Source organism: Canis lupus, chromosome 19 (genome assembly GCF_048164855.1).
Source record: "Canis lupus baileyi chromosome 19, mCanLup2.hap1, whole genome shotgun sequence".
In the NCBI taxonomy this organism is placed as follows: Eukaryota; Metazoa; Chordata; class Mammalia; order Carnivora; family Canidae; genus Canis; species Canis lupus.
The window spans coordinates 55,922,392-55,937,060 of NC_132856.1; the positions used below are offsets into that span (position 1 = coordinate 55,922,392).

Genomic DNA, 14,669 nt, shown 5'->3' on the forward strand with positions numbered 1-14,669 from the left:
ACCTGGGCGCTGGGTGTCCTGACTCCTGAGACAATAATTTCCTGGACTTTCTTTGAAGGGTTAAATCTGTGCATGCTTCCTTAGGCGACGTGGTTCCTCTCTGCATGATTTGGGGTTTTAAAGCCTAGAATGGGGGTACCCGGTGGCTCAGCGGTTGAGCATCTGCCTTCGGCTCAGGGCGTGATCCCAGGGTCCTGGGATCGAGTCCCGCATCGGGCTCCCTGCAGGGAGCCTGCATCTCCCTTTGCCTGTGTCTCTGCCTCTCTGATAGTTGGATGCATCTGGCCACCGCACCTGTTTGTCCATCCTCCTGTCAATGGATTCGAGCTGGCTTGCTTCCAGCCAGGAGCTATTAGGAATAATACCGCCGAGAACACTCTGGAACCCTCGCCAATGTCCATGTACGTGATTGGAATTGCTGAGTCAAAAGATGCGTTCTCTAGAGCAGCTGAAAAACATACAGCCCCACTCGCGAAGTCTGTGCGCCCCGAAGGCCGCCAGGGGCTCCCCGTGCTTCCCAGTACTTGCCACTGGCCAGGCTTTGTCAATGTTACCACGCTGGTGGCGGAATAATGGCCTCTAAGGAAAGTTTTCGTTTTCCCTGTTAAATAAGTGAGGTTGGTCACGTTTTCAGCACTTTTTCATGGTTACCAGCCATGGGAGTTTCTTTCTTTTTTTCTTTTTTAGAAATGCCACTTCAAGACTTTTGCCCTTTTCTAAAAAAAAAAAAAAAAAAAAAAAAAAATTGTCCTAGGGCACGTGGGACAATTGAGGCAGTGGTTGAGCATCTGCCTCTGGCTCAGGTTGTGATCCCGGAGTCCTGGAATCGACTCCTGCATCGGGCTCCCCACAGGGAGCCTACTTCTCCCTCCACCTGTGTCTCTGCCTCTCTGTGTCTCTCATGAATAAATAAATAAAATCTTAAAAAAAATAAAATAAAAATAAAAATTTTAAAATTGTCAAAAAATTCTTAATTTGTAGGGATTCTTGATAAAGTCTGGACACGAGTCCTTTGTTGGTTGCACATGTGGCCAATTGGCCCACTCTCTTTGTGGCCAGAGCTATTTGTATATTGTTTAGAAAATGTTCCCCCCACACATGTCCTAAATATATAATTTATTGACTCAACAAAATGTTTCCATTTGGAGGGAAATGCGGTAAAATCGCCTGAGTTTATTATTGCCCTTGAGAGTGGAGCGATAGCTGGCCCCAGCCAGCTCCCTAGAGCCAAGCCTTAAATCTTCCAGAATTTTGCGGGCCAGCGGATCATTCACGTTGGTGCTTGACATGGACAGGGAGGGCGACTTCACACCACAGGAACTGGCACGTGCGAGGACCCAGGCCTCCCCCCCAAGGGTGGGAGATACATTTACCAGCACGCCACTGCCAGAAGGGGAAAAGTATGGCAATTTGGCCAGTCTCCTGGCTTCTTTCTTTTTTAATTTGGATTCTCATGGCTGCATTCCCTGGAGGGTAACTAACTGGATACCAGCGGCAAAGCTCCCCCCAAATGTCAGCAGCCAATTAAAACCAGAAACCCTAAGCAATTTCAATCAAAATGAGGAATTTGGGGACTCATAAAAGACAGAGAACAAAGAAACAATTGGGGAAGAAGAGAAAAAGTGTAAACGTCACCAAATTGGTAAAGGAGGGGAGGTTCACTGTGCCAGGAACACAAACTTAACCTATTAGTATTTGTTATTTAACAATCTATTATGGAAATGTTAAATATATGCACAAGTAGACAGGATGATGTCACTTGATTCTAACAGTCGTGAAGCAATTGTGACCAGGCTTGGCCCGTCCCCAGCCCCCACCCCGACATCAACACACTTACTTCTGAATGACGATCTTTTTCTCCTGGTCACAACCCACTGAAATGAGCGCCGTCTGCGGAGGAGAGAGGCAGGGATGCTGACCTGGGTCGGTGAGGGCCACTGATGGCTCAGCCACAGCAAAAATTCACATGGGGACACTGATACCCAGGAGAGACTGGACACGGTGCGCCCGGATGGTGACACAGTGACCTGGGTTCCTGGGGTTTCCTGTTGCCGAGCCTGGCCCCACAGAGCTCAAGCCCTAAGAGCCCGCCTCAGCTATGGGGTCCAGCTAAGTGTCCCCCATCACTGGCCTACGTCTTAGCTCAACCTGAAACCAATTTAGAAATGCAGAACGAGGGGCACCTGGGGGGCTCAGTGGTTGAGCATCTGCCTTTGGCTCAGGGTGTGATCCCCGGGTCCTGGGATCGAGTCTTGCATCAGGCTCCCTATGGGGAGCCTGCTTCTCCCTCTGCCTGTGTCTCTGCCTCCCTCTGTGCATCTCTCATGAATAAATAAATCTTTAAAAAAAAAAAAGGAAATGCAGAACAATACTTGGCATATAGAAGGCAGGGGAAGAGAATCAATGAGTGGACGGGCTTCGATAAATAAACAGAAAGGAGAAAAGAGAAAAAGCTATTTGGGGTTAGCCTGACAGTCTTGGGACATTGTTCTAAAACTGGAATATGGGGGCACCCTCAGGGATATAAAAGGGAGTCTAGGGGCGCCTGGATGGTCCCATTGCTTAAGGGTCTGTCTTTGGCTCGGATCGTGATCTGGGGTCCTGGGATGGAGCCCCCCACATGGGGCTCTCTGCTCATGAGGAGCTTGCTTCTCCCTCTCCCTCTACCCCTCCCCCTGCTTGTCCACTCTCTAAATTAAATAAAAATAATAAAAATATTTTTATTTATTTATTATTTATTTAATACAATCTTTTTATTTATTTATTTATTTAATAAAATATTTTATTTATTATTTATTTATTTAATAAAATATTTTATTTATTATTTATTTAAGAAAATATTTTATTTATTTATTATTTATTTAAGAAAATATTTTATTATTTATTTAATAAAATATTTTATTTATTATTTATTTATTTAATAAAATATTTTATTTATTATTTATTTAAGAAAATATTTTATTTATTTATTATTTATTTAAGAAAATATTTTATTTATTTATTATTTATTTAAGATTTTATTTATTTATTCATGAGAGACAGAGAGAGAGAGAGAGGCAGAGACACAGGCAGAGGGAGAAGCAGGCAGAGGGAGAAGCAGGCATCATACAGAGAGCCTGATGTGGGACTCAATCCAGGGTCTCCAGGATCACGCCCTGGGCTGCCGGCAGCGCTAAACCGCTGCACCACCGGGGCCGCCCTAAAATCTTTTTTTAAAAAAGTAAAAAGAGCTTTACATTAAGACAACACAGATTTACCGTGGTACAGAATGCAAGATTTGTATCAATTTTACAAAAATTGTAGTAGAATATGCATAACATAAAATTCACCATCTTAACTGTCTCTAGGCGCACAGCTCAGGGCGCGGAACACACTCACCGCACCGTGTACCCCCCTACCGTCTCCAGAACCTTCCATCTCCCCACACGGAGACCCTGTCCCCAGGAAGCACTGACCCCCCTACCCCCTGCCCCACCCCTGGCTCCCACCACCTCCTCTGTCTCTGTGGACAGGCTTCCTCTGGGGACCTCCTGGGAGTGGGGTCCTGCAGGAGGTGTCCTTCTGGGTCTGGGTCCCCTCCCTGAGCCCAGTGTCCTCGGGGTCTGTCCATGTGGGGGCAGGTGTCAGGGTGTCCCTTCCTTTTTTTTTTTTTTTTTAAAGATTTTATATTTTTATTCATGAGAGACACAGAGAGAGGCAGAGACACAGGCAGAGGGAGAAGCAGGCTCCCTGATGTGGGACTTGATCCTGGACCTGGGGATCACGCTCTGAGCCAAAGGCAGATGCTCAACCGCTGAGCCACCCAGGTGTCCCTGTCCCTTCCTTTTTTAAAAATTTTTATTTATTTATGATAGTCACATACACACACACACACACACACACACACACACACAGAGGCAGAGACACAGGCAGAGGGAGAAGCAGGCTCCATGCTGGGAGCCCGATGTGGGACTCGATCCCAGGACTCGAGGATCACACCCTGAGCCGAAGGCAGGCGCTAAACCGCTGAGCCACCCAGGGATCCCATGACACCACTACTCTTAACACTAACAACAATGAATATGGGACAGCAAGAATTAGGGACTTACCAGTGGCTTGAGGTCCACACACGAAATTTCTTTGTTGGCTATGTCCAGAGTGATGGTAGAGCTTGTGGGTCTCTTTATGCTGCAAGGCAATGGGAATGTGTGTTATCGCACATTCATGTCACAAGTAATGTCAGTGTTAAAAATAATCTCTGACCCATCGATTTATTTATCCATCCATCCATCCATCCATCCATCTCTCCATTTGTCCATCTGTCCATCCATCTGTGTCTGTGTCTGCTCATCCATCCTTCTGTTTTTTTTTGTTTTTTTTTTTTTTTTTTTTTTTTAGAGAAAGAGAGAATGAGAAGCGGGCAGGGGCAGAGGGAGAGAGAGAGAGAAACAGACTCCCTGCTGAGCAGGAAGCCCGATGTGGGGCTCGATCCCAGGGTCCAGGGTGTGATCAGGATGTGATCCCGGGGTCCAGGACCGAGTCCCACATCGGGCTCCCTGCAGGGAGCCTGCTTCTCCCTCTGCCTGTGTCTCTGCCTCTCTCTCTCTTTCCCTCTCTCTCTGTGTCTCTCATGAATAAAAAAAAATCTTTTTTTTTAAATAAAATCCTTCCTTCTTTTCTAAAAAAGAAAAAAAAAGATCTATCCATGTTGTCACCAATTGGCAAAATTTCATTCCTTTTATGGCTGAGCAACATTCCTTTGTGCATATACACCCTGTCTTCTTTACACATTCCCCTATGGATGGACACTTAGGTTGCTTCCTTCCATAATTCGGCTACTGTAAACAATGCCTCTATAAACATAGGGGTGCATATATCTTTTCGAATTAGTGGTTTTGTCTTCTTCAAATAAACATCCAGAAGTGGAATTGCTGGATTGTATGGTGGGTCTACGAATAACTTTTTGAGGAAACTCCCTACTGTTCTCCAGAGTGGCTGCACCAGTTGGCATCCCCCCAACAGTGCAACAGGGCTCCCCTTTCTCCGTGTCCTTGCCAACATCTGTTGTTTCCTGAGTTGTTGATTTTAGCCATTCTGACAGGGGTGAGGTGGTCTCTCACTGTCGTTTTGATTTGCATTTCCCTGACGATGAGCGCCCTTGAGCGTCTTTTCACGCACCGTTGGCCATCTGGACGTCTTCTTTGGAAAAACGTCTACTCAGACCTTCTCCTCGTGGTTTGATCAGATTGTTGCTGTTGCAATTGAGTTGTGTGTGCTCTTTATATATTGTGGAGATCGGCCCCAGTATCTTCTCCCCGTCAGCGGGTCGCCTTTTCATCTTGCTGGTGGTTTCCTTCACCGGGCGGGAGCTTTTGGGTTTAAGGAAGTCTCTCCCACTATTCTTTCCATCGCTCCGATGTCCATACTTTTCATTTTCCATTCCCATTGTTCATTTCAATTCTCTCTCTCTCCTCCTTTGTCAGGATTGCGGGGTCTCACCTAGTGAACTGCTCTTCTGAAGAACCAGCCTTACGCCTTACTGTGACTTTTTAAATATTTTTTTATTTGTCAAACAGAGAGAGAGAGAGCACAAGCAGGGGGAGCTTGTCAAACAGAGGCAGAGGGAGAGGGAGAGGGAGAAGCAGACTCCCCGCTGAGCAGAGAGACCGATGTGGGGCTCGATCCCAGGCCCCCAAGATCATGACCTGAGCCAAAGGCACATGCTTAACCCACTGAGCCACCCAGGCGCCACCTTTTGCTTTCTTTTTGTTTAATACATTTCGGATTGTACCATTGTTAATTCCCTTCTTTTTTTTTTTAAGATTTATTTATTTATTCATTCAGAGACAGCGAAGAGAGAGGCAGAGACACAGGCAGAGGGAGAAGCAGGCTCCATGCAGGGAGCCCGATGTGGGACTCGATTCTGGGTCCCCAGGATCACACCCCGGGCCGCAGGCGGCACTAAACCGCTGCGCCACCGGGGCTGCCCTGTGAATTCCCTTCTTTTTGTGGTTTCTGTTAGTCCTTTAAGTTAAATATTCAGTTCATGCATCTTTAGTTCCTGTCTCCCCTTAATAATAAAAGTGCTCAGGGTACATATTTTCCTCTGAGTATCCTCTAGCTGTCTTCCATGGATTGTAAGATTCAAGGACTATTTAGAAAAATGTTTCTTGGGCAGCCCTGGTGGCGCAGCGGTTTAGCGCTGCCTGCAGCCCGGGGTTTGATCCTGGGGACCCTGGATCGAGTCCCACATCAGGCTCCCTGCATGGAGCTTGCTTGTGCCTCTGCCCCTGCTCCCCCCCCCCCCCGTGTCTCTGTGAATAAATAAATAAAGTCATTTAAAAAAAAAGAAAAATGTTTCTCAATTTCGAAGGGGCTTTTTGTTGTTGGTTTTGCTTTTCTGTCTGTTCAATTCTAGTTTTGTTGGATTAAAGTCTGAGCATGTGGTCTCAAAATCTCTCCTGGGAGATCTGATGATCCTAATGGCCAAGTACAAAAAAAAAATTGAGTGATTTTTAAATAAATTCAACATAAGTGTGAGAGAGGAGCACATATTCTGTATTAATAACATACAGCGTACTTCTTTTTTAACCTTTCATTTCCATTTTTCAGCTTTACTGAGGTATAACTGATAAATTATAAGGCCACTAAAGTATAAAACGTAATTATTTGGTGTATGTACATATTGTAAAAGGATCTCCCTCCATGGAGTTAATTAACACATCCATCCCCTCACATATTTACTTTTGGTGGGGGAGGCTGAGAATATATAGGTTCTACTTTTTTTTTAGATTTTATTTATTTATTCATGAGAGAGAGAGGCAGAGACACAGGCAGAGGGAGAAGCAGGCTCCCTGCAGGGAACCCGATGTAGGACTTGATCCCAGGACCCTAGGATGACACCCTAAGCCAAAGGCAGATGCTCAACCACTGAGCCACCCAGTGTCCCTAAGTTCTACTTTCTTTTAAAAATATTTTTATTTATTTATTTGAGAGAGAGAGAGAGAGAGAGTGAAAGAGAGGGAGAATGAGCAAGGGGAGGGGCAGAGGGAGAAGCAGACTCCCCTCTGAGCGGGGAGCCCAATGTGGGGCTGGATCCCAGGACTCCAGGATCATGACCTGAGCTGAAAGCAGATGCTTGACCAACTGAGCCACCCAGGTGCCCCTCAAGTTCTACTTTCTTAGCAAATTTCAATTATATGATACAGTGGCGCAAAACTCTGTATCTAGAACTAAAACTTGTTGCTGAAATATATATACCCTGGGGACCTCCTGGGAGTGGGGTCCTGCAGGAGGTGTCCTTCTGGGTCTGGCTCCTCTCCCTGAGCCCAGTGTCCTCAACTGGTTTGTCCATGTGGTGGCAGGTGGCAGGATGTGTTGCTTTCTAAGGCTGAATCATATCCCAGTGTGTGGACAGACCGCGTTGTGTTCATGCACTCGTCTGTCTGTGCACACGGGGTGGCTTCCGTGTGTTGGTGATTGTAAATCATGCTGCTGTGGACACGGTGGTGCAAGTACCTGAGTCCCTGCTTTCCATTCTCTCGAGTGTAGATAGGAAGCAGGATTGCTTGATCAGATAATAATTCTATGTTAAATTTTTTTGAGGAACCCACTGCTTAGAAAGTGTTTTCAATTGTTCTGACCTCACTGAACTTGGAGGGAGGGAGTCTGGATCTGTGCCCCATGTTCCCAGACCCTGTTAAGGGAACCCCATAGACAGCCTGGGCTGCCCCCTCCCCAACTCCGGTAGAGGCGACCACGGACCTGGAGGTGAAGTTGGGGTCGGCTCTGCCCCAGTGGTGCTGCTGCCTCAGGGAAATGTTCTGTGGAATCAAGAGCAAAGAGAGGGCCGAGCCCAGTCAGGGCTCAAGGGAGATGGAGGCAGGGCTATGGGCATAGGGAGGATGACCCTGGAAAGTATCCAGGCCTCTCCTGATTCTAATTGTGCCACCACCAGCGACCAAAGACTTCTAGAAGCTCATGGAAATGACCACCCCAAGCTCCTTCATTTCCTTGCTGCCATTGTCTGGGGGACCTGGAGTGAGGGGTGACTTTGTTTCCCCTCTTCTTTCAGAGGTGGCAGGGACTGGTCCACAGACCCTGTTGTGGTGGACTGATGCCTTGTCCCTGTCTGTCTCCCAACCCCGCCCTAGGCTTCTGGGATCAAGTGCAAACCTTATAGTGCGGCCGTGAGGCCTGGCTTCACCCTACAGATCCCCCAGACTCCTGTTTGGCCAAGCCCCTCCTGGTCTCCCTAGTTCACCTCCATCCTGATGCCTCCGTTTACCCAACCACCCCCATTTCCCTAGAGCCGTCTTGGGCTCTCTGCCGTAGCCTCTGTGCTTATCCCCTGTGACACTGTAATGACCTCACTTGTCTGGGTGACAGCTACCTGCCTGGGGGGAGGGCCAGGGCCATGTCCTCTCCGGATTCTCCAGCACCTGAGGCCGCAGCTGCCAGGTGCAAGAAAGGAAAGGAGGGAGGAAGGTCAGGTCGAGGAGGACTCTAAGGTGGCCAGACCCAGTCAAGGCTGTGCCCTACATCCTGCAGACCTGGGCCTGGGGCAGGGGTGGGGGTGGGGGGCGCAGCTCACCAGTCTGTGTCTGGTGTTCCCGTCATAAGTGTAGCCATCCTCGTAGATGACGGCCTGCAGCCCCAGGGAGTGCGGGTTGCTCACCATTGCCTGGGGGGGCGGGGAGGAGAAGCACAAGATGTACTGGGCCAGCAGACATAAAGGGAAGCCACTGGGGTCTCACCCATAGGTGACCCCCATGCACCTTCACACTGAAACCCGAACTTGCTCTGCAAAGGCAGGGACCACTCCAATCCCCAAACGCGCCCCCCAGCCCTCACCCACCCCCAGCTGTGGCCTCTGAGCCCCGTGCTGCAAGGCAGCCTGGAGCTGCACAGCTGAAGGACCCAGACCCATCCCTGGTTGCATGGGGAGGCTCAGAAGAGAGCCCGGGATAAGAGGGAGCCAGCCTGGCTGCCCCCCTTGCAGGTGCAGGTCCCTGCTGGCTGGACTTCATCCCCTGGCCTTATATCAGTCATGCCCCACCTCGTTTTCAGATGGGGTCTGGCTGGGCTAAGGGGAGGAGGAGCTTGTGGGGAGCACGGGGCAGCCCGGCAGAAGGGTGGAGAAGGAGGCCCACGGGCTGTGGGAAAGGAGGCCAGACAGGCAGAGGCTCACCAAAGAGCAGGACCTGGTGTGTCTATGAAGCATCAGGGGCGAGGTCTCTCCCCGGGAGATCCCAGGGGACTCTCCGAGCCTGGCACACCGGGGAGTGCCCCGTATCAGGAGCGCCTGTCAAACGCAGGAGGTGGCCTTACCAGCGGGACCAGGGACATGCCCGGCCGTGGTATCATCAGGGCAGTCAGCTCCAACTCGCTGTTCATGTCAATGGTGTACATTTTGTTGTCAAATTCTCCTTGCAGAAGCTCTACCTAGGTAGAAACACCAAACCATCGATTAATTAAATCAGGCTCCCGTTCCCAAAACAGAATGGGGGCAGGTGTGAGGCCTTCAGGGGTCTGATGGATGGAACTTGTCAGTCTTTAGCTCACCCCTTGGTCTTTCCTGCTAGATCCTGCAGCCCCCAGAAGACCCTTGAGGTCCACCCATCACCCCGTCGCAGGCCCTCCTCTCTCCAGAAGTGCACCCCTGACACCCACCCACCTGACTTTTACCATCATTGCTTCTTTGCCCCGTGGGCATCCCTAGGTGATGAGACTTTACTTCTGTCCATTTTAAAATGTTGTTTTGATTAAACCTTTCAATTCCCAGGCTCCCCCTTCATCCCTTTCTTTTATTTTTTTTTCATTCCTTTCTTTTATATTCTCTTTATCTTTGAAGCACCCAGGTCACTGGATCTATAGTTCCCTTCAGCTTGGATTTTCCTGGTGCAGGTGGGCGCATTCCTCCCTGCCCTGAGTTTCTGGCAGGTCAATGGCGGCTGGATCCATCAGTTTGGGTTGGGTCATGGGTGGTTGATCTACCATCAGCAGCACCTAGGGCTGGCTATCCCTCTTTTTTATTTATTTGTTTGTTTGTTTATTTATTTATTTATTTATTTATTTATTTATTTATGATAGTCACAGAGAGAGAGAGAGAGAGAGAGGCAGAGACACAGGCAGAGGGAGAAGCAGGCTCCATGCACCGGGAGCCCGACGTGGGACTCGATCCCGGGTCTCCAGGATCGCGCCCTGGGCCAAAGGCAGGCGCTAAACCGCTGTGCCACCCAGGGATCCCTATCCCTCTTTTTTGATATTGGGGTTGTCACATGGCCATATTCTATCATTCTGTTTTCACGCATTTGCTGGGATAATCTCATAGACACTTTCCCTCTTCTATGTTTTTGCTCGTAGAACAGTTGGAAGGGACGATGGGATAAACGATGCCCAGCCTGCCCTGATGCCTGACATGGTGCCTGCCAGGTCTCTACACGACCAAGACTTTCCAGACTGTTCTTTGTAAGTGTGTGACTAAGTGACTAAGACCAGCCCACCCTCAGGCAGGGTGTTAAACTTCTCCTCCCGGAGGGAGAGTATCAAGGTATATCACTCGGAGTCATTCTGTAGGGGGAACATGTCTCCGCTCCCTTTATTGATTCAATCACTTATTTATATCCCAGTGGACTCGTATTATCCAATCAATTGTCCCAGCTTTTATCTATGGATATTTTTGTGTGTGTGTATGTGTTGTTGTTTTTTTATAGTAGACTGTGTGTCCCAACATCGGGCTTGAACTCACAATCCCAAGATCAAGAGTTGCAGGCTCTTCTTCTCTCCTGACTGAGCTGGCCAGGTGTTCCATCATTCATGGGTTTTTGTTATGCTATGTAGTTGCTGTTTTGGTGTTTTTTTTTTGTTTTGTTTTGTTTTTTTGTTTTGTTTTGCTTTGCTGTTGTTTTAGGTGGGATTTTGGAAAACTACTCGCTAGTGGCTCAACCATCTTCCTCAGAAGAGTTCAAGGAGCCAAACATTTGCACAAAAGCCTTATTCCTGCTCACTCTCACTCTCTCTTTTTCTGCTCCAAGTGTGCCTAAGTCAGGAATTTCCAGACATGTGATTTCAAGGACACGCAAGAAAATCCCCATGGTGGGAGATGGATATTTTATCATGGCAAGTCAAGAAAATAAGAAATTAAAACACTACCATTCATTGGCACCATTGTTTCATAAAAAGGTATCTTAATAAACCAATATACTCATATAAGGCACAGAGACTTTTATTTTCTCATATCACTAAATGCCATGGATCCAAAGGCTATTTGGCAATGGACACCCTAAAATCTTTATTTTTTTGTAGCCCTCCAGAAGGGAAGTGGCCCAGCAGACACATAACATTGAGTCTGCCCGGACTCCGTGGAGAATAGCACTGAGCTTATTTATGATTTCATGGATTTCAGAGCATTGAGAGATAAGCTTCTCCCTCTGCCAATGTCTCTGCCTCTATCTCTGTCTCTCATGAATAAATAAAATTTTAAAAAATTAAAAATATAGCTACCATATGACCTAGCAATCCCACTTCCGGGTGTGTATCTATAGGAAATGAGAATCACCATCTTAAAGAGATATTTGTACTCCGGTGTTTACTACATCATTATTCACAGTGTCCATGAATGGGTGGATGGATTAAAACATGTGATATAAAAAATAAAATAAAATATGTGATATATACTATGGAATATTATTCAGCCATAAAAAAGATGGAAATCCTGCAATTGTGACAACATGGGTGGATTTGAAGACATCGTGCTACATGAGATAAGCCAGACAGGGAGAGATACATAACATTTGAGCTCACTTTTTAAAAAGATTTTTATTTATTTATTCATGAGAGACACACACACAGAGGCAGAGACATAGGCAGAGGGAGAAGCAGGCTCCCTGCAGGGAGCCCAATATGGGACTCGATCCCAGAACCCTGGGATCACGCCCTGGGCCAAAGGTAGACTCTAAACCACTGAGCCACCCAGGTGCCCCCAAATGAGCTCACTTATATGTGGAATCTAGAAAAGCCAAACTCATAGATACTGAGAACAGACTGGTGGTTGCCAGCAGCAGGGGTAGACTGGGTGGGGGTGGAGGCAGGCAAAATGGGTGAAGTTGTTCAAAAGGTACAAACATTCAATTATAAATCAGTCCTGGGAGTGTCAAGTCCAGCAGGGTGATTACAATTAAACAACACCGTCTGTGTATTTGGAAGTGCTAAGAGAGGAGGTCGTAAAAGTTTTTTTTTTTTTTTAAGATTTTTAAAAATTTATTCATGAGAGACACAGGCAGAGGGAGAAGCAGGCTCCATGCAGGAAGCCTGACGTGGGACTCGATCCCGGAGAATCCAGGATCACGCCCTGAGCGGAAGGCAGACGCTAAACCACTGAGCCACCCAGGCATCCCTAAAAGTTCCTATCACTAGAAAGAACCAATCTGTAATTACGGAAAGTGAAGGATGTTAAAGAGATGGATTGTGGTGATCATTTTGCAATATTATACATCATTACACTATACACCTTAAGCGAAATAGGAAATAGGGCGCCTGGATGGCTCAGTTGGTTGAGCGTCTGCCTTCTGCTCAGGTCATGATATCAGGGTCCCGGGATCAAGCCCCACGTTGGGCTCCCTGCTCAGTGGGTAGTTTGCTTCTCCCTCTGCCTCTGCCTCTCCCCCTGCTCTCTGGTCTCTCTCTCTCTCTCTCAAATAATTAATTAATTAATTAATTAATTAAAAAATTTTTTTAAAATAAAAGGAATGGCGTTCTTTTGCACTTCTGATCATGTGATTGCCAGGGCCTGCAGGAGTGGACTGTGGACCGGCCCAGAGAAGATATTTTACTGCGTCTGTCCAGCAGCTGGTCCCCTTTCCCGAGGGTATCCTCGATCTCCTTTGGCCTATCAGCCCCTTTGCACATCCTTGGGCAGATGGCCTGGTGAGTCGACCTGATGACTCTCGAAGGACTGACTGGACTCTCATCGGCTCAACTCCAGCCATGTGATTGGTGCAGGCGTGGATAAGGTGGATGACATCAATCCCTCTGAGCCAATGAGATGTGGAAGACCCTGCAGGAGGAGGGATTCCTCTTGGCTTCTGCAGAACTGCGATGAGAGACCCTCTCTTGCCTGGGACACTGGGGAGGATGCCAGTCTGCACAGGCAGCTGCCAGCTCGCTGCCAAGATACCAGAACCCAGGGCTTCGCAGAGGCATCTAGATGGCTCTTCAAGGATGAAGCCTGGAGCACCCCAGCAGGCAGAGTGGACAGACGGACAGAACCCAGCTCCTTGCTGGCATGACCTGAGTCACTAAATCAAGCCTCACCTGAAGTGCCCTTTCAAGACTTCTTGGCTGCATGAGCCAACAGTTGTTTATCCGGCTCAAGCTCATTTGAGTTGAACTTTCCGTTACTCACAAAACGATGAATCAAAAGTGGTGCACATGTGTGTTTCCATCATCTTTCTATCATTTCCCCCCTCTTGGATCGGCTCATGTGGTGGGGGTCAAGGCTGACCCCCAAGGCTCAGGAGAAGCCTTGAGCCCAATCGGCTCTCTCTCTCCAGAGCTCTCCAGGTAAGATTCTTTTTTTTTTTTTTTTAAGATTTTATTTGAGAGAGATGGAGAGTGGGGGGAGGGGCAGAGGACAGGGAGAGAGAGAGAATCTCAAGCAGACTCCACACTGAGTGTGGAGCCTGATGTGGGGCTTGATCTCATGGTCCTGAGATCATGACCTGAGCCAAAGAGCCCAGCACTTAACCAGCTGAGCCAGCCAGGCAGCCCGTCTCTGGGTGATTGTGTAGAATGCTCGCTGATGGTTCGCTTGACTGCTTGAGGAGGGAGCAGTCCTGGCCAGCACACCCTTTGCTTTATTCTCCCCCAAACCATTGCAAGGATTGACCGGCTTCCTTGTTACAAAGAGAGTCTAACAACGTGATACATGTTTCTGTCTGAAATAAGGGGCATGAAACCATCTGAGGGTACCAGCCTTTGGGGCAGTTGGTGGCTGGGTGTCAGATTGAGCCAATTACATGCAATTCAAGTATAGCTGCTCATCCCTTATTTTGCCCGACAACCCCCCTTGGAGCCCTCATGCCTGGTTGTTGGTGACAAATGCCCAGCACTGGGTCTGTGTGATTTGTCTTTTTTAGAAAGAATGCCCGGAACGTTGACCGAAACAGTGACGATCACATACTTTGCAAACGTCAACTTGGAGTTGAGGATCCATGAGAATCGCCTGGATGTTGACGGGGCACTTCTCGAAATCGAATGCTGGAAACACCGGGTCGGACAGCGGGACCAGTATCTCCACCCTCCCCACGTCAGTGAACATGAGGGCTGCCTCTTGGGACCAGATGTTTTGGCCTGTAAACTAAAGGGAAAGCAGTTTCGGAGATCAGGTCATTCTTTTTTTTTTTAAGATTTTATTTACCTATTCATGAGAAATACAGAGAGAGAGGCAGAGACATAGCCAGAGGGAGAAGCAGGCTCCCCTCAGGGAGCCCGATGTGGGACTCGATCCTAGGACCCCGGGATCACTCCCTGGGCTGAAGACAGATGCTCAACCACTGAGCCACCCAGGCGCCCTGAGATCAGGTTTTGGGGATGTCAGTTTTACCTTACGCTTCAGGTTGAATGAAGGTAGGCCAAACAATCAGAGGCACCAGTACACTGGTGGAGATACCTACCCTTCAGCTGCATTC

At 48.0% G+C, this 14,669-nt stretch overlaps 1 protein-coding gene and 1 long non-coding RNA gene across 10 annotated transcripts in view; one reads left to right on the forward strand and one right to left on the reverse strand.

Annotated features, from left to right (window-relative positions):
- CATSPERD (cation channel sperm associated auxiliary subunit delta) overlaps nt 1-14,669 on the reverse strand; it is a 52,489-nt gene that overhangs the window by 10,586 nt on the left and 27,234 nt on the right. For 4 of the 9 annotated variants that reach the window (XM_072787676.1, XM_072787674.1, XM_072787672.1 and 1 more), the window contains 7 exons: nt 14,162-14,338; nt 9,310-9,423; nt 8,573-8,662; nt 8,376-8,432; nt 7,744-7,802; nt 4,089-4,167; nt 1,838-1,890 (listed from right to left, as the gene is read on the reverse strand). In XM_072787676.1, coding sequence (XP_072643777.1) covers nt 1,838-1,890; nt 4,089-4,167; nt 7,744-7,802; nt 8,376-8,432; nt 8,573-8,662; nt 9,310-9,423; nt 14,162-14,338 — 629 coding nt within the window. Of the gene's footprint in view, nt 1-43; nt 602-1,837; nt 1,891-4,088; nt 4,168-7,743; nt 7,803-8,371; nt 8,433-8,572; nt 8,663-9,309; nt 9,424-14,161; nt 14,339-14,669 lie in introns of those variants that run through there. The other 5 variants (XM_072787677.1, XM_072787673.1, XM_072787679.1 and 2 more) reach the window with 4 other exon arrangements.
- LOC140611017 (uncharacterized) lies at nt 1,785-11,254 on the forward strand. Its single transcript, XR_012012404.1, has 3 exons — nt 1,785-2,001; nt 10,345-10,449; nt 11,016-11,254. It is a non-coding gene; the product is annotated as an uncharacterized lncRNA (long non-coding RNA).